The following is a 27,544-nucleotide window of genomic DNA, read 5'->3' as shown; positions in this document are numbered from 1 at the left end:
TTTTTGACTTTTGAAAACGTGTGATTACAGATTCTTAGGAAGCCTTTGTTCTAAAATAGTCAGCAGAATAACCTGCCTTAAAACACAAGAAAGACCAATCAGGCTTTCTATTGTCACAGAAAGCAGACCTCAGCAGCACCACCACCACATCCTGCTGTGTTGTGAATTTTTCACAAACCTGAAATAAAACTTATTTTCCTGCAGCATATGGCGTCTTTCAAACGTTTGTTGTTTCCTGCAGACATATTTAAGTCTTCAATGTGGATTTTTACAAGGTTCAACACATTTTACACATTAAAACCAATAATTTCCAGAAGAAAGAAACAAGGAAAGAGAGGAAGGAAGCAACAGACGACAAAAGGAAATAAGGAAGACACAAGGAGGAAAAGAGGTGAGAACAGAAATTAAGAAGGAAGGAGGGAAGAGGAATTGGAAACAAGGAAATAAAGAAAATAATGGAGGAAGAAAAAAAACAAGGAGTTAAGGGAAGGGAATAACAAGAAGGGCGCAGGAAAGAGGACAGAGCCAGACGAACAAATCGGTGGACAAAGCGTTGAGACGCTGAGATAGAGAATAAAGAGTGGGACTGGAAACATTATATACTCCATTTCCTTTTTCCAAACCTAGAAAATACTGGAACAAAACCCCAGAAATTAACGCTGCGTTTATTTTCTCACAAACGGGAAATAAAAAGAGAAATTCTCCAGCACCACACAGATTTATTTCAGACTTTTAAAGGTTTCCTGCAGACAGAGCCGAGGCTTCAAAGAAGACGTTTAAATAGCAACAGTCCAAGTAAAACGCTACAGAGTGAAACCTGTGAGGCGTTTCTAGATCTTCAGAAAATGTCCTGAGAAGTATTAAAGGGGGAAAAAAATAAAACCAAGGATTTGTGTTTAGGGAGGAACTAACAGGAGAGCTGGGCTTCAGGTCAGCTGAAATCTGTGTCCTCCCAGTCCTCTTTGGCCCAGTCGGGTAAGCTTGATGAATATTCAAAGTCTGGACCTTTGTAGCGCAGCGCGTGGAGACACATGACCAGCTCCTTCTTCGTGGGGTCCGCTCGCACCAGCTTGCACTCGCTGCACAGGTGGTCTCGGGTCCCTGGAGGGGTTCCCTGGGCAGAGTCCTGGGGCCCGCTTATCTCCGCCGACCTGACGCTCTGAACTTCTTCAGACGGGCCCTTGTCGGACTTTTCTTTCCCAGAACAATCTTCTGCTGGTGCTGGAAAACTTTTCCCACCTTTATCCGCTCCGGGGTCCGCTTCGCCAACCTTCCCCGCTTCGCCCGCGACCCCGACGCAGTCATCCGTCAAATCCAGCAGGAGCGAGTTCTCCTGAGAGCGATGCTCTTCCACTAAAGCCTGCAGCAGCTCCTCGTCACTCTTCCCCACCAGCCCCCCCTTGCCCCGGTGGGGGCCCCAGGCGCGGGACCCGTAGATGGGGTCGTTGAGGATGGGAAAGCCCAGGTACTGCAGGTGGACCCTGATCTGGTGGGTGCGGCCGGTGAGGGGCAGGCAGCGCACCACGCTGGTCTTCCCGTTAAAGCTGAGCCTCTGGAACACGGTTCTGCACTGCTTCCCCTTCGGGTCGACCCGGCAGAGGCCGATTTTAAAAGCGACGACCAGGATGGGCTCCTCGCAGATCAGCTCGCCCTCAGGAAACTCCCCCTCTACTCGGCACACGTACTCCTTCTCAAGCTAAAACAGGAAAAAAAAGAAGTCAAAGTGAGAGGCGAGGGAAGCTCCCAGCTTTCCTCAAAGCCCCGAGCTGCACCTACCTGTCTGTCTCTCACCATCTGGTCCAGCTTCTTGGACGTCTCCAGCGTCCTGGCAAACAGCAGGACCCCGGAGGTGAGCCGGTCCAGCCTGTGGACGGTGTGCAGCTCCGAGACGCCGTGCTCCTTGCCCAGGATGAAGATGATCGTGTTGTGGCGGAAACGGCCGCAGGGATGGACGGGGACGGAGGCCGGCTTGTCCACCACCAGCACCTCGCCGTCGTCCTCCAGGATCTTCAGCGGCGCGCCGATGACGGGAGGCTCGTGGCGGTGCACGGTGTTCCTCATGCAGTCGTTGTTCTGCAGTCGGGGACGAGAAGAGAAACACTGGATAACTTCAGTCTGATGTACCAAACACAGATAATACTAAATATTTAACAACGACGCCACAATTGTGCATTTGCTGCTTTCTATTTTTGTAGATCTTTCCAGACAAAAGGAACTTTCTTACCCTTTCCTTGCATGCCAGCATATTTAAACAGCATCAAAGGGCTATAACTTATTTCAAATAGATTAATTAAGCATAGAGTGACATATAATTATTTTATTTCCATTATATTTGATGAATACAGGCAATTAAAACTAAAAATGTTGCTTCTTAGCGAATGAGATTTACATCCTACCTCCACAAAAGGGAGGAAAGTTACAAAAGATCATTGCTAAGGAAGCTGTCTGTTTAAGAAGCAAGTGCTGCTATCAAGAATCCTGAGGGAAAGTTTAGTGGAAGAAGAAAGTGGAGAGGCTAAAGGAACGGAGGAGTAATATAAAAGGTGGAGATTAGCAAGATGTGGCGTGCAGCTGGAGTCAGAGCTTCAGTCAGGAGTTGCCTCACTGATGTGGAAAATTAAAATGCATTTAATGGAACATATATATTTTTTAGGAAACTAAACAAAGATCTCATTAGATGTAAGCTACAATTAGCATTAATATAATCAGTAAATATAACACAGAAGCTTCACTTTTTGAATTGCATTGCTGAGATGAATAAACTGTTAAATGATTTGGAAATGTATTGATGTCATTTCAGGATAAGAGGCTGCTGCGGAGAGGCCGCTGAGCCTCATGCAGCTCAGGAACCGCATGTGGGAAATAAATAAAGTTACTATTGGGGCTGATGTACAAAAATACAGTGATTAAGATGATTATTATTATTAGTCAGGGGGTGAGACAACGTTGAGCAGGAAAACCATCAACATGAAGTTAATTAGGAAGACATAAAAACCTCCAGATATTTAATACGCTGTTGAGTGCATGGATAAAATTAATGTAGTTAACATATTTAAGACGGTGGCTGTGGTGGAGCTGCACAGCACACAGATGAGTGGAGGTGTGAGCGGCAGCACTGACCCTGAGCACCACCGACAGGTCCTCCACCGGGCTCTCGTTGAGCCGGATGCGGCCCTCTTTGGCGGCCCTCTCGTAGTACTCTATGGACTCCGCCCTGAACTCGCTCTTGAACACCTCCAGGAGGCTCTTCCCGACCCACCTGCCTTTGCAGTAGGTTTTAAAGTCATAGTAGTAAGGCAAGACTTTCCGCAGGCCGCCCTCGAAGTAGTAGGACGTCTCGTCGAAGTGCTCCTGGCTGAAGCTGACCCCCGGGTTGCGTTTCTGGGGCGGCGGGATGTACCGCTCCCCCGGGCGGAGCTTCTTGCCTCCGGCTCCTCTTCGCCTCTTACCCCGGCCACCGGTCTCCGGGGCGTCCGGCTCGTCGTGTTTGCGTTTCCCGGTGTTTGTGTCCTCGGTGCCCCCCGCTGACCGGGCTTCGGTGGTCGGTTCCGGCTGCTCCATCGTCAGTTTTTCCCGTTGGGACCACAGGTGAATAAAAAAACAACTCAAAGGTCTCCCGGTGCTGGCAGGCGGAGAAAAGCCAACAACATGCCTCCTGTAACGACTTTGGGGTGCCAGGAACAACAGAGAACTTCTAGCTGACACACACGCGTGCATTGCACGGTTCAAGGCGCACGGTGATGACGTCAATATACGGGGCAATGTCAGCCATTTGTAGTTCTGTTGACTTTCCGAACACTAAATACCAGTTAGACGTCATTTATGACTTTTTAAACGGTTTAAACGGTACCGTGTCGTTTCATTTAGACAATATGGCTCATATCAATATGCTTTATAAAAAAACATGCCGTTAGTATTTTTTATTATATCTATATAGATATCTAGGTATAGATATCTATATAGATATCTACATCTAGATATCTCTTGATATAGATTATTTAAATTTAAATTATTCATTTAATGTTTTATGTAATTCTAAACATTTTGATGAGTTTTTGTACCAACCGCTGAATAAATACAATTATTTATTTTATTATTTCATCTTTTTAATAAAGAAAAACTGCCACCACTAAATAGATTTAATTGGGGTTTATTTATAACTTACATAATTACAATATTTCTTTTGTTTATAAATGACTGAGAATTTGCACAGGCATGTTATAAATGATTTTTGGCACCTCGATCTTTTCTTGAACATGACATATTCTATAAAAAAAGTGAGAAGCCTTTCTGCAAAATATAGATTTTAATATGCAAAATGTTTTAATTACAGTATAATGGCTTATGCTCTGTATTTGTTTCTTTTCTAGATTTTTCGTTTCATTCATGTCATTGGTTAGCTTCATCCAAGAACCTCCGATTAACCTCTTTCTATTGTAAAGAGGTTAATCAGTACAACAGTGGTCTGTTATTCAGTCACTTATTGTTTGAGACAATCTGTTCACGCAGAGAGAGCGTGATCCCCCTTATATATGGCGAGGTGCTAACTCAGTGGAGCAGAAGGTAATAAGGACAGGAGGGCAGCAACATGGTGAGGAGAACTAAGGGATCCCAGACATGCAGCACCATCGCCACCTCCTGCAGGAGCAACCACACTGCAATCAGAGTTCATCTCTGGAGACAGAAGAAAGGATCGCAGATGGAGGTAAATCACTCATTGTCAGTTTAATAACTTGAAGTCGAGGCAGTTTTCTTACCCGGGCCACTGATGTCTCTTGTCAGTCAAGGGGACATAAACCACTCCCATCAACGCCCTCTTCAGGAAGGTGCCATCACTTTGCCGATCGTATTGTTCCAGCACCTGACTGCCTCCTTCAGGTCCCACCGGAAGAACCAACCGCCCGCCTGGCTTCAGTTGCTCCAAAAGCTTTTGTAAAAGAAGAAAAAAAATTGGATCTTTCACACATATTTATTTAAATTGTTTTTAAATATGCAGGAACTGTCATTGAAAAGCCTTAGATTAGCCAAACAACCTCTCATCTCCGGCAAATGGTGTCCTGACCACAAATGGAGTGCTACATTAACAAGAGAGTTATCTGAATGTTTTAATGTGACTCAAAGTATCGCTTTCTGAATCATCATTTGATTATGAGTTTAGAAATTCTGAAAGCTTTTAAAAGCAAACTATGAGTTAACTTTTAATATTGATCTAAGTGTTAAATAAAAAATTTTAATCACCTCTCTTTATTGCAACTTTTTTTCCCAGTCAATTGATCAATCAATCAATCTCACTCTAGTTCCCCCTTCAACAAACACCAACGTTTGTATTGTATTCTGAGCACCGATCATGTCTTATCTGTGTTGGTATCAAACATTTTTCGGGCTTTTTCACACTTGATCTTGGACTTTTCCCGTTTCTTTTCACAGATCCGCTGAGTGTTGCTGGCTCGCCCGGCTCCAACGCTGCTTGTTGTTTGCTTGTTGCACACGTACAATATTATTACTCTGGTTACGTGGTCTTGTTATGGTAAATATAGACAAAAGCTATTTGTTTACTAACAAAGAGCAAAAAAAAAGTATAAAACACAGAAAAAAAATATAAGCCAACAGGGAACAATATAATTGGAAAGGCTTTGCATGCAACAGGAGAACGCTACTGGCCTAGGAATTGGTAAAGAAAAGTTGCTGTGTGAAACATAAGCTTTGCCATATTTGCCTGATATTTGTGTGATCAGTTTAAATGTTTCAAATAGTATCATAAAAGTTTTTGGGCGCTTTCCCAACAAACATTTAACACCACTCAGCGACCATCCATGAGCCATTTTCTTTTGAATAAAGTTTAGTTTTGATGAAATCCAAATCTGTGGATCATGAAAACCTGCAACAAACAGCCGTTGTGCTGAGATTCCCTCATCAGATGGGCTGAGTAGTGGGACGGTGGATCAAGAAACTCGGTCCAATTCATTGAGTAAGGTTTTCTGTTTCTTCTGATAGAGTTTTTCTAGTGCAAAACCCAGAACTGTATCTAAAATACATGCACATATATATATGCAAATCTACATACAGCTCACAAAAATGCACATAACCTATTTTCTATAGTATCTGTCAGTGAATCAGGCTCAACGACGAGAAAGTAAAAATAAATTCCCCCCACTTTTATTAGCACTAAATTATTATTTAATTTAGACCTTATTTTTTCCTGTGGTCATTTAATGACTGTTTTTGACATTCCCATTTCCAAACTTTGCACAGAGCTAATCTAACATGCTCTTACGGTCTTGGGGACAGTAGCGGCAGCTGCACCAACATGAATGGCGTCATACGGCGCTCCATCTGGATATCCATGTCGTCCATCCCCAACTGGAAACAGATGGCGTTATGACAGCTACTGCAGCAGCGTGTGTTTTAATTCTGAATGTTTAGCCATAATCTGATTAAAGCGTTAAAGCTCCCCGACTCACCAACAAACCGAATGCGTCCGGACGACAGAAGTTCTGGGTCGTCACCTTGCACATTTTTTATAGACATCTGAACAAGTTCATCGATGTGTTCGATGCCAACCACTCTACCATCGGGTCCTGTCTACTCATTATAGAAAAACAAAAAGAAAATTAATCCGCTGCTGCGTTCGATAATTCTGTATATGTCCTGCTAATCCTGAGGAAAAATGATCAGTTGATTCCAAGTGTTTATAAGACATTCTACAGTTTGTGTGTCAGACGTACCATTCTCGCAAAACAGGCGGTGAGATAGCCACTTCCTGAGCCTACATCCAGCGCAGACGCCCCTTCAACTAATTTGTCGCTCAGCAGCTCCAAAGCATGTGCATGCTGCAGAGTGAAGCCGACAAGAAACACCTCTGCTTCATTTTGTGTTCGCATGTAAATGACGGATCAACTTCCTCACTCTGTGTGCGCCATCTCAGGTGTTTCACGTCCAGCTCGGTCTGTCTTACCATGTGTGGAGCACTGATGGTTGCCCTGTAGCCTGTAAGAAATAAACATCATTAAGTGGAGCTGCTGCACATCTGCAGCAAAATGGGTTTTGTCGTTTATAACAATGAAGTTTACAACAATGACCATCTAGTCAAAGCACAGCCAGAGGTTCTGTAATTAATCTGTTTCCTTTTTAACAAAAAGTGGGTCTCAAACTGCAAGAAGTGGGGATAAAACCCTCCAATCATGACCCAGCACTGACACCAAAGCACTGCTGTGAAGTTCCCATGTCCATGATCAAGCGGTCATGGCTGTTTTGGTGGCACTAATATAGTGATTCTCAAATGACAGTTCAGAAGATTACCCAGAATCCCTTAAAAAATAGATAACATTTACATAGGTTCATGTATAACATATACCAACGGTTTCTAACAACTAGAATGTGTCAACATTGCCACACTTTTTTAAACTATACAATATTAACAACAACTGCGGTCAAGTCTGGAATCTCGTATGGCAAAAATAATATCAAGCCATTAATAAAAAAGAAAAACCTCAGTTTGTCATTAAACTGAAGTTTGTATGTTTATAGTGCAGTGGGGCACTGCACTATTTGCAGTGCTTCAAATAGTGCAGTGCCCCAGTATTTGAAGCACTGCACTAATATGAGTCCTAGCCCAGCAATAATTACGTTGCTTAACTTCTCCTGACCTCAACACAGGTGCATCTAAATACATTTGAATTTCACTGAAAAGTTAACATAGCCCAGTAAATCCATCCAAAAATTAAACTTCATTAGATTCATTACCAGTGGTGGGTATTGGGAAATGGGCAATATGGCTCTAAGCCCAGGGTGGAATGGCCTGGAAGGTCCCATTAGCACATAAAAACGGATGCCAGTTGAACCCAAAGCAAGTTTTCTTTTGCTTAATGACACGTCCAGTCTCTGGGAAGTAACAACACCCTGGTGTTTTGCACTGTGTAAGCAGAGATTGGTGTCAATCTCCAGTCGCTATTGGGCAAAAACCGACTGAATTTGAAATTCTGCTTTTCTAGTTATACTGCCCACCTAAAGAGCATCACACTAGAGCCACATATTGCCATCAGTCATACACAGGTATGATATATTGATGTGCGGCAGAGGAGGAAGCTGGAAATAAACCCGGCAACTTTTTGATTCCAACTACTCTTCACACTGAACCAGACGTGGGGGAAAAACGTTTCAGTTTTTGAACTACTCTCTGGAATATATATATATATATAAAAAAAAACTTCTATGATTATTTTCTAAGTCACTGAGAGGCCCCTGCATATGTTTATGAAGTTGGACTAAATTCGGTACCTATGGTCTGTGGAGAGTCCGCGTAAGGGTAGTCTCTGGAGTAAAGTCCTCTATCAGTGGCCAGCATGGCATCGAATACTCTGTCGCTCCGGATGACTCCATGATCTGAAGGGGGGAAAGAAGAGACACCAGACTGGGCATGAACAGCAGGGTACACCTGGGGATTCGCAAAGTGTTGGGTGCGCCCCCTAGTGGCGTCTCTCGCGTCCCTTAGGCAAACGACGGGGAAAACGACAATCATGCACTCATTGACTCGGAGGTTTTCCCCCTCACGGCCAACGCATCAGTCCACTACCTCTCAGTCTGCCGACGAGCTCTGGGTGCGTTTTTCCGCTGGACATCCACGCCATGGTGCGGGACAGCAGGACACCCATCGGGACTGCCACTGCTGCCAAGCGCAGGACAGCTTTCATCTCCCGGATCTGCTGCGGGGACACATGAAGCTGCAGCTGCAGCCACACACAGAGCCTTTACTCACCGCAAAAACGGCATTAATAAAGGAGCTGCGTAAACAGGTCTGCGTGCGGAGTCTCCAGTCTGGCTGAGCACCAGAATAGCAGCGCAGTTTCTCAACTAATGCACTTTGACAGTCAGCCAGAGCTGCAGTTCACAACAATACGTTACATTGTGGACGTATAAAAGCACAGAGAAAGTAATAAATCATATTTAGGGTTTACAGTCGTGCGTAGAGAAGGTATTAATAGCTGTTTACCTTGGAAGTTGGCCACCGTCACTTTAAAGCGATCCACACTTCCTGACAGAGGCGTCAGCTGCAGAAGCCCTTGTCCAATAGGATCTCGAATTCCGCGCACACGTTGTAGAGAAGACGCCTCATTGGCTGGAAGAAATACGTAACAGAGTCCGCCTTATTGTGTGTGGCAACGTTCCCTCAGAAGTCTGGAAATGTGGTTTTCTGAGATAAAAAATAAATAAAATAAAACGTTTTACTGATACATGGTTTACACACACACACACACACACACACACAATATATATATATATATATATATATATATATATATATATATATATATATATATATATATATATATATATATATATATATATATATATATATGTATTCAGTAAGATATGTTTATGTTGGACCTTAAATCACCAGTACAATCCATACAGACTAAAAAACAGCCATCACTATCAATGACCACAGGTTCATTGTTCATTAAGTAGCTGATTTTACTTATGAGAAATTACAAAAGTTAGATTTTTTTAAGGGTGAGCAAAAAGGGTTTATCTTGTTTTGTCAAACACTATTTGAAATCGTTTTTCCACAGGTGATTCATCTGCTAAATAGAGACAAATATACTGTAACTTTCACAGTTAACACTGGTTAGAACTTCTCTCTGTAATGTTTTTGTCCTGCTGTTATATTTTAAATCAATTTCATCAGTGTTTGCCCATTACTATTCAATAAAATTTTATTTATATAGCGTCAATTCACAACACATGTCATCTCAAGGCACTTTAATTCAGTCAAATCCTCCAGACATATTGGTCAGAAGGTTTCCTCTCTAAGGTAACCCAGCAGGTTGCATCAAGTCTTGTCAAGCAGCATCCACTCCTCCTGAAAGAGTGTAGAGCCACAGTGGACAGTCGTCTGCATTGTTGATGGCTTTGCAGCAATCCCTCATACTGAGCATGCATGAAGCGACAGTGGAGAGGAAAACACCCCTTTAACAGGAAGGAAAAACCTCCAGCAGAACCACAACCAGGCTCAGTGTGAACAGCCATTTGCCTCCACACTGGGGGTTAGAGCAGAGACACAGAGATCACAGAAGCACACATTGATCCAGGAATCCTTTCTATGTTATAGGGTAAAGGCAGATGATCTACCCCCCGGATGGTGTCACAGATAACAGAATGCCAGACCAGGCGTACCTACTATGACTAAAAACTCATTCATATCTCACAGGTAATTTTACTACATTTCCTTGTATGTGGCAGTTTATTCTTAGAATTTACAAGCTGTTTGTATGTTTAACTAGCTATATTTTTCTAATGGATTTAATTTATCATTCATAATGTTTTTGTTTGTCTTACTTAGCCATTTTACACCCTGAGTTTTGTCTCATTACAGCTGTAATGCGGGGGGAATTAAATGTTACAAAAGGAGACTTTCTCTTCTTTTTCTTCTTTAATTATAGTTTCAGTTATTTACTTACTGTGTCAGAAGGCAACATAGATACTACGTTTTACTTCTGATGTGTCAGAGGGATCTAGGTGAACTTAAACCTGCAAACAGAGCAACAAAATGTGCCTGTCACAATATGGCGGAGAGGTCTGCGTACGCCTGTTTTACGTATGTGTGTGATTAACCAATGAAAACTCACGAGCGTTTGATTGGCGGCCGTCTCGTCCAATCATATGCTGCCTGCGATTAACACTATTGTTTGGATGACTCGGTTAGCTGCAGGAGCTAAACTTCAGTTTTTAACTTTATATACCGTCATAAATAGACATTAACCGGGTTAAATAATCCAGCAGGTAAGACATGTTTGTTAATGTTTTGTTATTTCTGCCGGTGCTCTTTTGTGGTGATTTGTCAGGAGAATATTTTAGAGGCGCAGAAGCATCCATGGAGGTTATTGCTGCGGATATAAACCCCATCGGTTCTAACTCGGAACGTGTTAATGTCGCTTTTAAAGGGACATTCTGAGCTAACGCTGGTCTCTGTTCAGTCCTGACTGGACCAGGATGGTGGACAACTTCGACGGTCAGGAGGTTCAGTCCAGCGGGGAGTTGTGGTCCCAGATCTGCTCCAGCCTTCCGGAAGTCCAGGCTCCGCAGAGCAGCCCGGACTTCACCGACTCGTTCCGGCCAGCAGCGCAGCATGGAGTCCAGGCCAGTGCACCAGTAAACAGGACCAACACCAGCAGTGCTCAGTGGAAACCCATGGAGGACTCCGAGTCCTACCTGGCCAGTTTAGGTACTTCCCTCCTGCTCTTCATCTGAAAGAGCGTCAGATGCTTCCAAAAACACGCGTGAATGTCAAAATTAAACAAGGTTATATTTTCACACAGAACCAGTTTGGTTTAATTCACTTTTTTCCCCATTCATAAATGAAATAATTGTTAATTAAAAACCGTTTTATCAGGCGGTCCGTGCAAATGCCACTCAGCTAATGCTTTGGCAAAGTCAATCCTGTTTCGGAGCTTGAAACTGGAGCAAACCTAATTGGATATGATGTCAACCCAGCATCCTAGTTTCAGCCCCGAATGAGAGCCCGAAGGAGCTGTGTGGTGAGGTTCACATGCAAAACATTTTGTCTGCATTCTGCCACAGAAAACCGTCTGAAAAAGATAAAGGGTCAGTCCTGTGACGTGACCTCCAGAGACATCCTGCGCTCGCTGTCTCAGGCTAAGAAGGAATGCTGGGACAGATTTCTGCACGACGCCCAGACCTCGGAGCTCTTCCAGAGCGACGACATGGACGAGAGGTAGGATGTGGAGGTGGAGCATTCTCCAAATCTTTTTGTTTTCATTCGAATGCCTCACTTTGTCGAGTGTTTCAAGAGTAATGTAGTCAGTTTATGTGGACTTCACCTTATTCCACAGTTAAAAGTAAACTCGGTGACCCGGGAAGCTTTTGGCCTTATCTGCAGAGCCTTGCAAAAGAATCGATGTCTCTTGAACCTTTCCACAATTTGTTACATTTCAAGCACCACAACTTCAGCGCTTTTCATTGGTGATTTTATGTGATAGACAGAGTGGCGTCTGCTACATGTCTCTACCAGCTTTCCACTTCTAATTTTTGCTCATTCCCCTTGTGCAAAGTGGGCCTAGTTCAGTCAGAATGGACGGAGAGGGTCTGAATATCAATTTTTAGGATTCTTGGTTGGATTTTTGTTCTGGAGTTTGACTTGGGCCAGAGTGCACACACAAACATGTTTTTATCTAAACCATTTTATCTTAACTGTGGTCCTTGGGGCCCATTGTCCCTCAGGGTGTAGACTTGTCTCTGTTCCAGGAACCTAATTGAAAAGATTGCATTGCCTCCTCAGCAGTCCATCTTGTGCTGCAGGAGCCTGTTAGTCTCATATATAAGTCGGATGTGTGGCAGAACGGGAACACCTAAGGTCTGCTGGACAGTGTGCACCGAGGAGCAGTTAAATTTAAGTTAAATTGATGTAACATAAATAAGTTACACCAATTTAAAGTCACACATTGTAGCTCTGGCTGTATGATTAGGTTTGTTTTTCTGCTTGAAGTGAACTTCCTTCCCTGGTCTCAAGTCTTTTGCAGCCTTAAATGGCTTTTTCTTGCAGAATTTTCCTTTATTTTGCCCCATGCATCTTTCCGCTAACTCGGAGCGTTTTTTCTGTCCTTACTGAAGACGAGCATCTCCACGCCATGATGCTGCCACCGCCATGTTGCAAGGTGCAGATGGTGCGTTCAGGGTGTTAGTCTTCCTTCACACATATTGAATAGGACGCAGATTAAACAGTGCAGTTTGACCTGAGCACATTCCTCCCTGTGTTTGCTGTTTCTCACATGGCTTGTAGAAAATTACAACACAGAACCTATCATACTTTCGTTTTTCAAAAATGGTTTTACTTTTTTTCATTCTTCCTTAAAGGTAAGATTAGTGACTGGTTTGACTAATCGTTGTCTTACCAGCACTCTTTCCCAAATGACCTGCGGATGCTTTTCCATTTTTTTTGTGAAGATCTTTTAAAATCTTTCCCCTCTCCTTTACATTCATGCATCACTGTTTGTTGGACCATCACATAAAAAAAAGGCCAAAGTACATCTAAGTTTGTGGTTGTAAGGTGACAAAATCGACAACCTTTAACGACGGATTGCTCTTTTCAGCGCTCTGGAACACTTCAAGAGGTGGTTGATCCCGGAGAAGGTGGCCATCAGTGCCGAGGAGCTGGAGTATCTCCTGAGGCCGTCGCAGAGTACAGACTCGTCCGGATCCCATCACACACAAAACGAAGAGGAGACGGCGGGAGGAGAACCAAACTCTGAGGAAGACAATTCCGGCTCCCCGGAGAAATAAATGTGTAAAAATACTGTTCTGAAGTATTACTCTGCCAAGTATTCTGTCAGTCATTTTCAGCGCATCCTCCCGTGGTGTTTCTGAGCTGTGATGTTAAACCCGTTGTTTCATTTAATCCTCCAATGCTTCTGTTTTGTCCTAAATCTCCATCCTCTACTCATGGAAAATGGTGCCGTGTAAAAATTATACTTTTTGTTTCGTAACAACAGATTCAGCGTTAAATCTCTTGTGTTTCTCAGTTTTACTTCAGTAGTTAAACCATAATGGTTGGGAATATAAAACACTGTAAATATTGCAATAAAATGCAAACAAGATGTTTCTTTTTTTTTTTTTTTTTTTTATTCTCACATCCATTAATCAATGCAAATGGCGTTCAGATGCTCTGCAAATTGCTGAATGTTTTCCTTTCATTTTAAGCACAATTTTACTTATGTCTAAATAAATAAAAAAGGTGTATTCTGATTTCTACTGAGTTTCATATTATTGTATTTTAAAAGGAAAGAAATTTTAAATTCATTTGAATGCTATCAAGCTATGTGCCTGTTGTGTTATTGAGTGGACTGTTTTATCCTGGGCTGTTCCCTCTAGGGGGCGCCACACCAGACCATCTTAGCCTCTGCCAGGGGTACCCTGCTTTACATAGATATCCATAATAAAGGCCTTTATTATGGATATTATGTGGCTCATGAGAAGTTTAATCAAAAATTATTTAGAAACGATTTACAGATACTAAACTACATTAATAAAATTTAAAGGTTGGACAATAACTGATCCATTCCACGTGATGTAAACTCTTAGAAGCAATTGTTTTCGTTAACTCAAAGGTAAAACGAGATCCAGCTTCTTGCATGGCTACACCTGGCAACAGCATTTAATAAATGCAATACAAACTGGGAGGTGATCTGACTTCAGCTGCACAAGCTAACAGCAACTTTAATGTCTGAAATGCTGCTTTTTGACCCGCTGTTTGTCTTTGACTCAGTAACCCACTCCTGTATGTAATCAAAAACGCTGTTTTGAACAGTACTGTGAAAAGTATGTGCCCCTTTACAGACCCTTCACAGTACGTGACCTGTTCAGGGTGCATCTCACCTCTCGCCCAATGGCCGCTGAGATAGTCACCAGCCCCCCTGCGTCTGCAACGATATGCAGCTGTAGACAATTGATGGATGGTTATATATGTGATTCAATGTGTTTTCAAAAAGCTAAATAAATCAGCCTTGCCCTTTGGAAAAAAACAAAACAAAAACAATAATTGCCCCTTAAACCTAATAACTGTTTCTACGTCCCTTGGCGACAACGACCGCCATCAGGTGTTTTTGATCAGTCTTTTATATAATTGGGGAGGAAATCTAGCCTAGGGCTGGATGATAATTCAATAATATATATCGATTGATAGACATATATTGATGATAGAAAAAAAGGCCAATAACACGTTAAATAGAATAACAGTTTTCCTTCCTTGTGCATTCTAGCCATGTAGGTTAATTTTACAGTCATTACATCCTTCCAACCAATCACAAACACAGACCCAGGAATCTCCGTTACCAAGCTCCGCCCCCTTCAAAGAGTTCAGAGATTACGTGTTCTTTTTTTAAACTTGTAGTTTTGGTAGAAAGTTGGTTGAATAAAAGGTTTAGTTTTAACTGTTTGTGTCTATCTGAAAGGTTGCTAAGCAACAGCATAAAATAGCCAGGTCTGCACTTAAAATACATGTTTTGAATTTGTTGATAATTATCAATATTGATCAATATGATTTCTATTGTACTAATATTCTTTATTTCTATATGGTCCAGCCCTAATTTAACTCACTCTTCTTTGCAGAATTGTTTTCATTCCGCGACATTGTTTTTTTTTTTTTGTTCAAGCATTAATGTTCTGTTTATTATCATGCTGCAGCCTCTGAATCAGTTTTAAGTCCAGACTTTGAGTAGTCCAACCTCAAACTTTTATTTTTTGGTTTTGAGATTCTTTCAGAGGTGGACATGCTGGTGTGCTTTGGATCACTGTCCTGGAGGATACATTACGTGGGCTTACGGTCGCAAACGGATGGCTGGACGTTCGATTCATGGTCCAACAATTTTTGGCTTATTGTCTTGAAGCAGCGAAGCAGCCCCAGATCATCACAACCACCACAGTACAATCTGTTGGTTTACGTCAGATGTGACATGATAAACACTTTTAAAAAACGTTCCATTCATCCGCCAACCAAATATCTTAAAGATCATCAGGAGTTTTGTTTTTTTAGCAGATGGGAGAAAACCCTTGAGGTTCTTTTGGGTCAGTAGATATTTGGTCTTGAAAACCGATCTTACCTGAGGCAAGTGAGGCCTGCGATACTTTAAACGTTCTGGTTTCTTTTGTGACCTCCTGGACGAGTCAAGCATTCTTGGAGTAATTTTGGTAGGCCACCCCTGATGGGAAACTTCTCCACCCTAACCTTCCATGTTCACCGGAGTCCCAAAGCCTTAGAAATTACATATAAGAGTATCAAAAGTTCAAATCTTCTGTTCAACTCCCACAGTTATTTATCCAGCTGCAAGAAGCCAGCAGAAGAAGTGTACACAATGATCATGGTAAGCAACAATATTCAGATAGGCAGTGCTGTTTGAACAATCTTCTGTTGGTTCTGGGGGGACAAAAACATCCCACAAAAATCTCTCCCAAACCAGCACCAAATTCTGACCCTGCCATCTGGATGCTGCAGCTAAAAGTGAGACTCATTGGACCAGACAACAGTCATTTCAATCTGTTTGTGTTCAGTTTTAATACAACCGTGTTAAGAGTAGCCTTGTGTCTGGAAACTAGAGTGATGTAACTAACATTTAAAAAAAATACTTATCCTAAATACTAAACAAAATACATAAACAGAAATATTTTGTAACTAAGGAAAAATGTTTAGACACTCTACAAACTAACAGCTAGTGTTACCTCCTTCGGTAACACTGGTTCTTGTGGTCATCTCTAAGATTCTGGTATCAGAGGAAAGTTTGTCCTAACTTTCAGCTGTGAGACATTTGAAATGTTTCTTCTATTTACTTTCTCGTTTCAAGTCACCCCACATTTTCCCAATGAGATCCAGATTTTTGCTTTAACTAGCTTTAACTAGGCCCAGGACTTTCCTTTTCTTTATTCTCAGCCAGTTCTTGGTGGATTTACTGGTATGTTTTGGGTCATTGTCAGCACCAGGGCCCAGTTCTGCTTCAGTTTTAGGTTTTTCTATTACAGATGGCCTCACATATCTCATAAATTAAGCTGGCAAAGACTGGCTGGAGCAAAGCATGACCCAAACTAGGACACTTTTAGCTCTGTAATTGGTTTATCTCCAACATGTCCTCTGTTCTAATGTCTACATAGTTTAAATTTAGACTCATCTGCCCGAACAACAATATTCCAGAAGCCCTGGGTTTGTCTATGTTTTCTCTGGCAAACTTTAGTCTGGCCTTCGTGTTTTCTATTAGATAATAGCTTTTCTCCTGGCCCACCTCACATAAAAGCCCAAGCTATTTCTGATATTACAGAGATGCGCTTTCAAATCTACTGCAGCAAAAGCCTGCTGTAGGCTACTTGATGACATTGCAGGGTTTTAGAGACATCTTTTGTCACATTGTGGTATGCTTTCAGGGTAAATTTCTTAAATTTCCCCAGTGTGGTACCACAAGGCTCTATTCTTGGGCCAGTTCTTTTCCCTTGTATATTTTGCCATTGGAAAATTTTTCTGGAAATTTGGGATTTTATTCCATTTATATGCAGACGACTGTCAAATCTATTTCTGATGCTCAATTTTTTAGCCACTACTTGACTGTAGTGACATGGAATCATGGATGACCCTTAAGTTTTTTAATTTTAATGAATGTAAAAAGAAGGCGATTTTATTTAGTCCCAAATGCTCCACCAGTTCCCTCTGTGCCGATCTCTTCACACTGACCCCTCATTTGAAGCCTGTTGTAGTTAGAATCAGTAATCCATGCTTTCGTAACCTCCAGCTCTCGTTAACAAGGTATTAATCCACTTTGTTCTGTCTTCAGCAAGTTCAGAATACGGCAGCATGATTTTTAACAGGCCCAGAGAAAGGAAAGCCCATCATTCCAGTGTTAGCCTCTTTGCACCGGCCGTCCATTCATTTCAGGACCAATTTTAAAGTTATTTTGTTTGTTTTTCAGTCTCTTGATGGCCTTGCACTAGCATAGTCCAACCTGCTGCACCCCTATAACCCATCTCATTCCCCAGGTTCACTAACTAGATCCTGCTGGTGGTTCCTAAATCACAGAGGAAATGTGATCGAGTGTTTTCTGTTGTGGCCCCTAAGCTCGGGATCCTTCTGCCTCTGTCTGTGTATGAGACAAGCTGCCTCAGTCGGGGTTTTTAAAATTCACTTAAAAAACACACTTTTACTCTTTGGCTCTTAATACATTGGTGGTCTGACATTGATATTATACTTTTTGTCTGATTTTATTGTGTTGCATTAACATTTTTGCAATTTGTAATAGTTTTTATCTCTGTCTTGTTTTTTATCTGTTGTGCAGCACCTTGTGTATTTTAAAAAAATTGTTGTATAAATAAATATGATGTGATGCGGCGTTGCTCTCTCTCACTGCAACAGTCAGGAGCACCAAACCAAATGTCTAATGGCCCAAAAAAAATAAAACCTGCTTCACAATGATGATTAACAATGTTCACATTATGTGGACCTGATGTGTTAGCCTGTGTGTAATTTTAGATATTTTGAGATGGAATACATTGTGGGATGTGCTTAAGTACGCCTGACAGGAAAATATTTTTTTATTAAATTCACAGAAACTTAGAAAGGTGCTGTTTTAAGGCGTCCAGATTCTGATACGCACTATGGGTCTTTTTTAATGTACTTCATACATAAAGCTGAATTGCAGATGAGTGGATAGCATTTAAGTGGAAAAACATCATGTTTTTATGGTGAAGATGGAGCTGTGTTGAAGTACTTCTCTCTCTGTTTAGACTCAGGTCACCTTTTCCAACTATGAGTCAAGAGTTTTTCAGACTTCATCCAACCAGAGGGAGTTACTTTATGTTTTACTTAAATGTTTAGAGTAGGACAAATCCCTAGAATTTGATGTGTCTCATTAAAGCTTGCTTTGCGTTTTAGATTAGATGCACTTTTAGCATGTTTAAAATCAGTCCACTCAACTCATAAGTTTGGTTCCTTTAATTGAAGTGACAAGCGTTTCTGCACAGAAGTACACTTAAGTATTAGGAGACAGAAATCCCATTTCTTTATTCAATTTCTACCAGAGATAGGAGTGCTTCATAAATGCTCTTTTAATTAGAAATGACCCTTAGATTTCAGCAACAGTCCGCAGAGACTCGGAGGTCTGTATTATTTCTGCGCTCAGCCAATCTAGTTGTTCCGAAAACTGTTTTTTAGCTATAAGAATCACAAAGCACTGAAATATGGTCAACACAAGGCTAAGTCCTTAGCAGCGACAAACGCTATTTAAAATGTAATGTTTAGTTATATTAAAGTGAAGAAAAAACATTTTACTTAAACACACTGCAAAAACAGAATTAAAAATCAGTAACATTTTCTCAAAATTAGTGCATCTTTCCTTGATTTGAGCAAGTAAGTAAGATTATCTGCCAATGGAATGAGTATTTTTACCCCTAAAATAAGATAATTAGACATCCTGCACTTGAAATAAGGTGATGGAGACGAGTTCTTCCTATTTTAGGTGCAAAAATCTTATTCCATTGGCAGATAAACTAGTTTACCTGCTTAAATAAAGTACAAATACACTCATTTCAAGAAAAATTCACTTATTTTTAGTTCTGTTTTTGCAGTGCAGAACATCCATTATTCATCATCTACACCTGATTAATCCTCACAGATTCACGGAGGAGCTGGCGCCTATTTTCCTCCGATAGGTCGCCAGTTCACAGCTCGACATGAAGACACACAAGGATGCAGGCACACTTAAACCTGAGAGAAATTTAGAGAGGCCAGTGAACCTCGGGATTAATCGGTAAGAGGAGGCCAGACTAAAAACTAATGCATGCTCTGGGAGGACCTCCAGTATTCACACAAAAAAGCCTTAGCCTTGATTTGAACCCATCATTCTCCACAGGGCTTCCTACAACTAAACGTGTTTTTCATTAAAAATGAAAAAAATCAGACACCTTAATTATCCTTGATGTGTTTATCCATCATAAATCCATAAACTTGACTTTTTCTGCACGTGAGCATTAAAAAAAGCATCTGAAATATATTCCTGCATCATCACTGTGACGTAACATCAAGCAACACATGTGGAGTGGGACAGATGTGATGTTTCAACCAGTAATTGTGAAACCAGTAATGGGATATTCAGATAAAAAAATAAATAAATAAATAAACCTCTTACCTAATATGAACCTGCTGTCTCTGTCTTGAGGTTTCCAGCCTCTCCAAACTTTCCAGACACCTGTGCATCAAAAATACTGTCACTCAGCGGGAGTCTCACCTCATTACTGTCATCTCAACACACAGACACAGCGATGGCAGACTCAGGGTCTGCAGATGTTTCCTCAAGAAGGATGATCCTGATTAAGTAAATACAAGAAAGTAAAGGCAGGAATCTGGTGAAGCTTCTACAAACAGAAACTTAAAAAATGGCTGTGCTGCAACTCCTCCAATGAGCACCTTGTTATAAACACAGAGCTGAGCCTCAGATTATCAGAGACCAAATGAACGGATGATGTTTTAGACGACACCGCAACATAGTGAGGATACGCTGAGCAGTACGTCCTGCTTGAAGCCGCTGGTGGTGGAGGTCAGGAAAACCGGGCTGGACTGATGGTCCACGTATTTCAGATATCACTTTGAGTAAAAGAATAACCTGACCTTATTAAATTGCTTTTATTTCTTAATGTTAAGTTTGTGTCCAGGACTGAAAAATATGAAACAATTAATGAATAAACAAACAAACAAACAATTCTGCCGTTAACTATTACCGTAAATGTTTTATCTATGATACCAGGGTGCTTGAAACAACCCCCATGCTTGCATGTTAAGTTTCTAGATTGCCATAGAATATGAAAATGAGAACAGATGGAGAAACAAACAGATTTTGTCTGGTCAAACATTTCTGTAACAATAGACCCCCCAACCCCCTGACTATTTGTCATCTAATCTGTTTTATTTAAAATTTAATTGTTAAAAACTGATCTTTAAAGTATTTGAAAGTGTTTAGATATTTTTAAGAGCACTAAATGACATTTTCTTTGCATAAAAACTACGTTGCAGCCTGGCTGTGTTTTTTTAGGGACTCTGAACACCAACATTTGGTTTGTTTAGTGTTTTTTTTTTTTTTTTTTTTTTTTTTTTACATTTATCTGCACAGGTGTGTTCAGGTCATCTTTGAGAGGCATTTGGAGGATGGTTTTAAGCGCTAAAGTGGCCACTTGCGTCTTTAATTTCACGCAGCAGTAGGAATAGGGCTCTAAATCAGGGATCTTGAACTCTGGTCCTCAGGACCACCACATGTGAATCGAATGCTTGCATGACCTCCTCAGCAGCCATCTAGAGCTGCAGAGGCCTGTTAATCACCTTGTTTATTTAGGTCAGGTGTGTGGAGGCAGGGAAACACCTAAAACATGCAGGACAGTGGATCCTCGGACCAGGCCCTCCTGTAAATCCTATTTGTTGATGTGACTTAAAATCTGCTCTCTCTTTCCACCTCAGCTTTCCCTGTAGCTCAAGTGTCCTTCCACAGGTTTGCTCTTCAGACACATTCCTCTCATACATTTAAAGGAGCCACTTAATCTGGTTAACTGGACCAGGCGGACTGTCTGGGCTAGACTGGACTTCTCCAGAATGGACTCTGATTCAGTGATAGTATGAAATCAAAATGGAGTTGTTCCTCTCCACTGTCACCACATGCTTGGTAAGGAGTAGGTATCAATATAGAAAGTACTCCTGGATCAGCGCTTCGGTGTCATATCCCCAGTCGGTTGTGACAGATGGTTGTTCACACTGAGCCTGGTTCTGGTTCTGCTGGAGATTTCCTCGTGTTAATGGGACTTTTCCTCTCCACTGTCGCTACACGCGTGCTCGGTGTGAGGGATTGCTGCAAAGTCAACGACACAATGCCAGCGACTGCCCACTGTGGGTCCCTGATCATGTAGGAGGAGCGAATGCTGCGAATCAATGACTCGATGTAACCTGCTGGGTTTTCTTAGGACACTTTTTAACCAGTTTGAATATTAAACTGAACTTGACTGTTTTGTTTGATAACTAGTATTAATTTGGAATGCATGTAGTTGATACAATTTACTTTTTTGTGAAGTGTCTCACAATTGTATGTGTTGTGAAATGACACTATATAAATTAACTTAACTGAATCAGCCAGGTTTTCTTAGATGGAAACTGTTGCTAAAATGTATTTTACTACATTTCCATATAAATAGGATCCTACTGAAGTGCATGTAACTGAATTTAAATGGTCTTTATTATTGGACTAGTAACCTGGATGTGAAAATGACCTCTTGTAACGTGTATTCAGATGAAATTTGTTTCAAACTGACTTTACATAAATAAACCGAAATAAGAAGTTAGCAAACTTAATTAAGCACCAATTCATCCATAAGTGCAAAAAGATCAGTAGCAGAAAAAGGAAAATAAAAAAGTTTTGATATTTGTGGTCCAAAGATCAGCAGCTATATCCCAGTTTGTCTCAAAGGCAACATCTAAATTATCAGCATCACTTTAAACAAAATCAATAAATCCTGGGAAAATCTTGCCAAATCTGCTCGTTAAAACAAAAGGAAAACAGCAGAAACACATTTTCGGTGATGACTTCATTCAGCATGGGTGCTAGCTGATTGAAGTCATCAGCTAGGTGATCAGCAGAGATCTTGTGAAAACCTCTGGGAAGCCCTGGTCAGCCTGCTGCCTGTCTTTCTTGACTCAGAGGTCTGAAAGCCCAAATCTCCTGATCTGTATTTCTCATTGAGAGGAGTGCATTCACCCTGAATGGCTGATGCAGAGAAATCCACTTCTTTATTCATTTATTATAGGAAGCTCATCTCTATATTTATTTCTTCAGTATGAATAATCAATTATTTCACCTGGTAAATATGAGATAACAGCCTGAGGCCCCGAATGACTGGAAATTGGTATTTGACTGGTGTAAATTCTTGATCAAAATCTGGCATTCATCCCCCTGTTATAGATGGAGATTGATAAGGTTAGCATCCACTATGTATGTGTCTGATTATACAAAAATGTTCCCTTCCTGCAGCCATTGTGCAGTGCATACAGTGGTAAATCCAACTGACCAAATGTCTTGGGTTACTAGGTGATGGGCAGTGCCTGATGACAGCGATGCAATATTCAGGAGGTTTTTTTAAGCAGCTGATTTTTAGACACTGACAAAACAGTCAATCAATGCCTAAAAAGGCTGGATGTTTTATTTTAGTGCCTGGACTGTTTCTAGTAGCAGTAGAGACCCAAAATGGAAGTACACAAACGTGCAAAAAGTTATGTTTTCATAACTGGTCACCTTTAAGATGTTGCCCATGAACACCGAGTAGAACTAGGGACCAGGAGGACCCTTTAGTGGAATCCCAATCCAATCCACAATCTGCCAGCACCCTGACTTGTGCTGAGAATAAGGACACAGCTTTGGTTGTACAAGGATCAAATACAAATGGAGCTTAAGCGAAAATTCAAACTGAAGAAACTCTATTGCCTACCTCCATCAATCAGAGACTCATCCGCCTCCGACGCAAGCCAATCAGCTTTGAACTGCTCCTCCTAGAAGCCAATCAGCATTCTGGGTTCATCTTAAAAGAACTCCACATCCTTGTCTCGGCCTTCTGCTCAGCGAGCAAGCGGTGGCTGGGCGTGTCCGGTTTGGACTCTGATGACTGGATTCAACCCACCTCCATCCCCTTCTCCACCATCGTAGCAAGCTCCACCTGGCTTTCCTACGGTCCTCCTTCAACCTCGTCCTTATCAGAGTTTAGTTCCTTCTGGACTCTTATGGAATTCCCAGTCACTCCTTAAAACGGTCCAGCAGAAGACCGCCATGCTGAGCCTGGTTCTGCCAGAGGTTTCTTCCCAAAGGGGAGTTTTTCCTCTCCACAGTCGCCTTATGCTTGCTCATCATGGACAGTTCATGCAAACCTGTGTTTATCCAAGTTGGACATCTAGCTCAAACAGATCATCATATGGACTGAACAAAACTTTATTTATCTCCACTCCACCACCAGTTTCAGGCCTGGGGGGAAAAATCCCTATTCTCATACGCCTGCTTATGCATATTGAAGTATAATTCAGCGTGAATTTTTCCCGCCGAGGTCTGAGCGCCAAACTCTTAAAATATTGTATCAATAAAATTCTTCTAATTGCCTTTTCTTTCTGTGTGAAAGACTAACTGGGTACTCAGAAAAACCCACTTTTGAGTACAAGATGAGCCAATATATAGTAGAACATCCTGTTAGAGGAAAGGGGTGGTAAAAATCAAAATATATGGGTGCCATTTTTTAAAACTCTGCAGCAAGCTTTATTAAAAACCATACAAAAAAACAACAAATAAAATGGAGATCACAGAGCTTCAACACGATCAAATAGTTGAATTAAAAGTGAAATAATGTGAGCTCACCCTCTCAGATCTGATAGATGACTTCTTTGGTATTACCTGTCCCAGAGTTTAAGAGGGTCAATGACATGAACAGGGCGGCACTTGGAGCCAATATTTTCAGCTGAATCCATAAACGCCATTTCTGCTTCAGTTCTTAATCGTTGTAGGTCTTTTATCATCAGCTGGTGGGAACAATGAAAGGTAATAAATCCTGCTGCAGACCATTGTTAAGATCCTCTGGTGCCAATGAGATGTCAGATGAATGAGATTTTGGTGCGATTACAACTTCTGCTTGTATAAATCAGCTTTAATAAAAAAAAGTTGATAATAAAAAGACATCTGTTTCCAGGGTTACTGAGGTAAATATGAGTGCCCGCATTCACAAAGATTCTCGGATAGATCCTATCTTAGCCTAAAAAATCCTGCCTAGGAGTCTTTGATTAAGATTAGATGTTGTTGAGGGTGACTCAGACATTTTTTTCTCAGTATGGAGGTGTGGTTAACCGTGTTGCTTGGTGTGACACTGTCTTTTAAGAGCTGTGATTGGTTGATAGTAAAAAAAAAAACCCACAAATGCAGTTCTATCAAAAGAGAGAAATGTGTGACATAATGAAAAATAGCTAAATTAAATAGTTACACAGCATTAAAATATTTGAATGCAAATATTTACATTCTCGTCATCATTTTGATTTGTTTGCTAAATGTACATGCCGTACTGGTCATTTTACTACTTGTATTTGATACTAATGTGCCCTTAGCTGTCAGCATTTTACTGGGGTTGCAAGCTTGTATAAAGTGCTTGGATTTGGCAAAACGATTGACATAAAATGGAGAAATAAAGGTGGAAAAAAACGACAGGAACAGCACCTCTGTTCGCTAAGCTCTGGGAGTAGAGTAGAGGAGTGTTGAAAGGTAAAGTGGTCCCTGGTTCACGACACAAATAGGCAGATGTTGAAGTGTATTGCTGCAGATCAATGAGCCTTTTTCTCTGCATATCTTGGTGTTTTTATGTACCAGCCTTTAAAAACGATAAGTGCTTCGTGACTGTCAGGGTTTTGTTTACCGATGAACTCAGGACGCACACACGGGACTAAAAGTTTGAGTTTTTATTGAAGGAAGTATGCTGGGTGGTGAGTGATGAAGACCGGAGGTTCAGGACTGCAGAAGGTCAGGGATGAATTTGATGGCAGGAGCTGACGGCCCGGAGACAGCGAGTCCACACTTGCCAGGTGCTGCTCGGCTAGCAAGCCTCATAGCACTCAGGTTAGCAGTTCATTGGAGACACCAGGGCACAGAGCTGAGCTTCACCAGGGCGGCTAGTCAGGTTAGCAGAACTTGAGAGACACCAGGGCACAGAGCTGAGCTTCACCAGGGCGGCTAGTCAGGTTAGCAGAACTTGAGAGACACCAGGGCACAGAGCTGAGCTTCACCAGGGCGGCTAGTCAGGTTAGCAGAACTTGAGAGACACCAGGGCACAGAGCAGAGCCTTTCCAGGATGGCTAGTCCAGTTAGCAGTTCTCTGGAGACACCAGGACACAGAGCAGAACTTCTCCAGGAACAAACAGTGAACGAACAGTCTTTAGAGTGACTGGCAGGACTAACCTTAACAACAGGAGCAAAACAAAGCTTCCAAGGCAAAACGGGAACTTGCATGGAGAGGTGTGGAATGATGACAGCCCAGTGCTGAACTGAAGACAGAGGGAGGTTTAAATAGAGCACAAACAGGTGAAACAAGGGTCTGACTAATTAACTGGTAAATGATTATCAGGTGTGACTGACTGCTGAGGAGGTGAAGTGAAAATTGACAGAAAATAACTGATGACTGAAAACTAACAATAAATAAAGTCAAACCTAACCCAAAAGAGATGAAAAAATGAAAATAACAGAAAAACAAAGCCAAACCAAAACTCAACCATGACAGTGACGCTATGAAAAGTCAGAGAGGAAATGGCATCACACAAGCAAACTTCATATGACCATTTAGATTACAGAAATCATCATGTACAATACAAAAATATACTTTTGCCTCTGTCTTCTACAGCATGTGTATTTATATTTTTCTGTGACTTTTTCCTTTTCTTCTAAAATGTTTATAATTGAGAGCATTTCTGCAAATAATATTAAAATTCCTTTGTACCATATTCTTTCTACATTTTACAATTTTTAGTCATGATTACAAAATTCCCCCCCCCCCCCGTAACATTACGTTACTGAGCCGCACCATAAAGCTGTAAGAAACTCAATCAAACTGAAGTCGATATGTGTAAACAGGCATTAGTAACCACATCCATCTGGTCTTGGAATATGAACAAACAAGCTTTTTTTCATTTCTGTTTAAAAGCATTTTTGTTTTTTGTTACATGAAATGGAAAATTAGATTCAAATAATTTTTCAAATTTTACTTTTCCCTTTTTGACAATGAAAATGAGAAACACTTTATACTCCGTGTACATCCTGCTAGTGACAGCCATCAATGTAAAAGACTTTATCTTCCCTACAAAGCCAAAAATGTCCTCTCCCATGGTACAATATTACCCATGCAATAAAATGGTTATAAGAAACATCCTGTCCTCTGAAGGAATTAATTAATGACTAACAAATACATTTTATTAATAGGAATTAATTAACTAGTCCTCTTGTCAGACATTTGAATGAAAATCATTTTAACTCACCCTTATTATTAACAGCCATAAGTCCGACCAAAGCGGTGGTAATATTCATTTTATCAGAAAAAAGAGGGAGGCATTCTGGACATTTTATTCAAAGAGTTTATTTCCTACAAACATGAATGAGGATCTAATATTTTTTTTATATTTTCTGTGAGTGACCCTACTTTGAATTAATGTTTTAAAGCTGATTTTATGATACAGTTTTCACTTGCGAGTTCAGTTGCTGTTATGTAGTTTACATCTTTCATAATGGTAATAACATTTAGAGTGCATGTGATTGCTCTGTGTAATTTTAACTTTTCTGAATTTGTTAATTTAATTTCCCCTTTAACGGTTTCAGCCCAGAACCCGTTTGAGTTCCGGTTCAACCAATGAGCAAGCACCATCCCCTTGAATGCATATTAGTCAGCTTGTTCATGTGGGGATGATTGGGTTATTTAAACTTTTTTCTGTATGTACTTTTTATTTAAACACAAAGTGTTTGTCTCCTAACCACCCTGACGATGGCAACGAGCTGAAATTCAAAGGTCAGCAAATGAAGTTGTTTCACATCACATGAAGTATTGGAGGATACTTCACTTCACCAGATCTTTGACCCTCTCCATGCACCCTGGGAGTCGGTGGAGTTGGGCCAGAAACTTTTCTTTCTCTGATTCTTATGGTTTTATAAATAAAAAACAACAAAAAGAGGATGGGTACATTTTCCTCAAAGGCACGTTGATATTTGTGGAAAAATGATTTAAAAAAAAGAACCAACCAAAAGACAAGAAACACAGACCTAAAATAATTACTGGTTTACTAGTAGTTTTAGTTTCATTCTTTTGTGGAAATTCAACGCAATTATTCCTGAAAACTGCTTAAATCTGCATTTGTTATTCTGTGTTTAAAAAAAAATAACATTTGTTGGTTCTTTATCAGAGGTGCCCTGATTCAGTCAAAGCCCAAACCTTGGGAAACACTAGTAATTAAGGTGTCCTAACTTCT

The 27,544-nt window shown here is 41.0% G+C and overlaps 3 protein-coding genes and 1 long non-coding RNA gene across 5 annotated transcripts; 2 read left to right on the top strand and 2 right to left on the bottom strand.

Moving 5' to 3' along the window:
• Positions 1–699: 699 nt before the first annotated feature.
• LOC118567003 (RNA pseudouridylate synthase domain-containing protein 2-like) lies at positions 700–3,810 on the bottom strand (the record flags this gene model as incomplete). The annotated part of the gene is given in 3 exon segments (XM_036150929.1): positions 700–1,696; positions 1,777–2,073; positions 3,121–3,810. Coding segments are annotated over 3 exon segments (1,752 nt in total), but the record flags the coding sequence as incomplete, so codon positions are not given.
• A 324-nt stretch (positions 3,811–4,134) lies between these two features.
• LOC105927699 (l-isoaspartyl protein carboxyl methyltransferase, like) lies at positions 4,135–9,135 on the bottom strand. The gene is made up of 9 exons (XM_012864600.3): positions 8,990–9,135; positions 8,573–8,726; positions 8,278–8,382; positions 6,956–6,987; positions 6,726–6,830; positions 6,462–6,582; positions 6,275–6,360; positions 4,758–4,927; positions 4,135–4,674 (listed from the first exon to the last, which is right to left on the bottom strand). Exons 2-9 carry the CDS (start codon positions 8,688–8,690, stop codon positions 4,662–4,664), a joined length of 750 nt encoding a protein of 249 aa, XP_012720054.2. The 5' UTR covers positions 8,691–8,726; positions 8,990–9,135; the 3' UTR covers positions 4,135–4,661.
• LOC118566946 lies at positions 4,592–5,239 on the top strand. The gene is made up of 2 exons (XR_004933380.1): positions 4,592–4,705; positions 4,783–5,239. It is a non-coding gene; the product is annotated as an uncharacterized LOC118566946 (long non-coding RNA).
• Positions 9,136–10,637: 1,502 nt separating the features above from the next.
• On the top strand, positions 10,638–13,818 carry LOC118566945 (coiled-coil domain-containing protein 32-like). Of its 2 annotated transcripts, none has more exons than XM_036150638.1 (4): positions 10,638–10,779; positions 10,974–11,221; positions 11,578–11,731; positions 13,107–13,818. In XM_036150638.1, exons 2-4 carry the CDS (start codon positions 10,990–10,992, stop codon positions 13,294–13,296), a joined length of 576 nt encoding a protein of 191 aa, XP_036006531.1. In that variant the 5' UTR covers positions 10,638–10,779; positions 10,974–10,989; the 3' UTR covers positions 13,297–13,818. The 2 variants fall into 2 exon arrangements, with proteins under 2 accessions (XP_036006531.1, XP_036006532.1); XM_036150639.1 differs by having other exon boundaries at positions 10,649–10,779; positions 10,941–11,221.
• The last annotated feature ends 13,726 nt before the right edge of the window (positions 13,819–27,544 follow it).

Source organism: Fundulus heteroclitus, chromosome 19 (assembly GCF_011125445.2).
Source record: "Fundulus heteroclitus isolate FHET01 chromosome 19, MU-UCD_Fhet_4.1, whole genome shotgun sequence".
Lineage (NCBI taxonomy): Eukaryota > Metazoa > Chordata > Actinopteri > Cyprinodontiformes > Fundulidae > Fundulus > Fundulus heteroclitus.
This window is presented reverse-complemented; position numbering and strand designations above follow the sequence as displayed.

Bases quoted from the DNA above. Each gene is read 5' to 3' on its own strand.
- LOC118566945 (XM_036150638.1), top strand. From the start codon at position 10,990: ATGGTGGACAACTTCGACGGTCAGGAGGTTCAGTCCAGCGGGGAGTTG. The intron at 11,222-11,577 runs GTACTTCCCTCC...ATTCTGCCACAG, and splicing joins GTCCTACCTGGCCAGTTTAG to AAAACCGTCTGAAAAAGATA. The intron at 11,732-13,106 runs GTAGGATGTGGA...TGCTCTTTTCAG, and splicing joins AGCGACGACATGGACGAGAG to CGCTCTGGAACACTTCAAGA.
- LOC105927699 (XM_012864600.3), bottom strand. From the start codon at position 8,690: ATGAAAGCTGTCCTGCGCTTGGCAGCAGTGGCAGTCCCGATGGGTGTC. The intron at 6,988-8,277 runs GTACCGAATTTA...TATTTCTTACAG, and splicing joins GGACTCTCCACAGACCATAG to GCTACAGGGCAACCATCAGT. The intron at 6,831-6,955 runs GTAAGACAGACC...TTCACTCTGCAG, and splicing joins CCATCAGTGCTCCACACATG to CATGCACATGCTTTGGAGCT.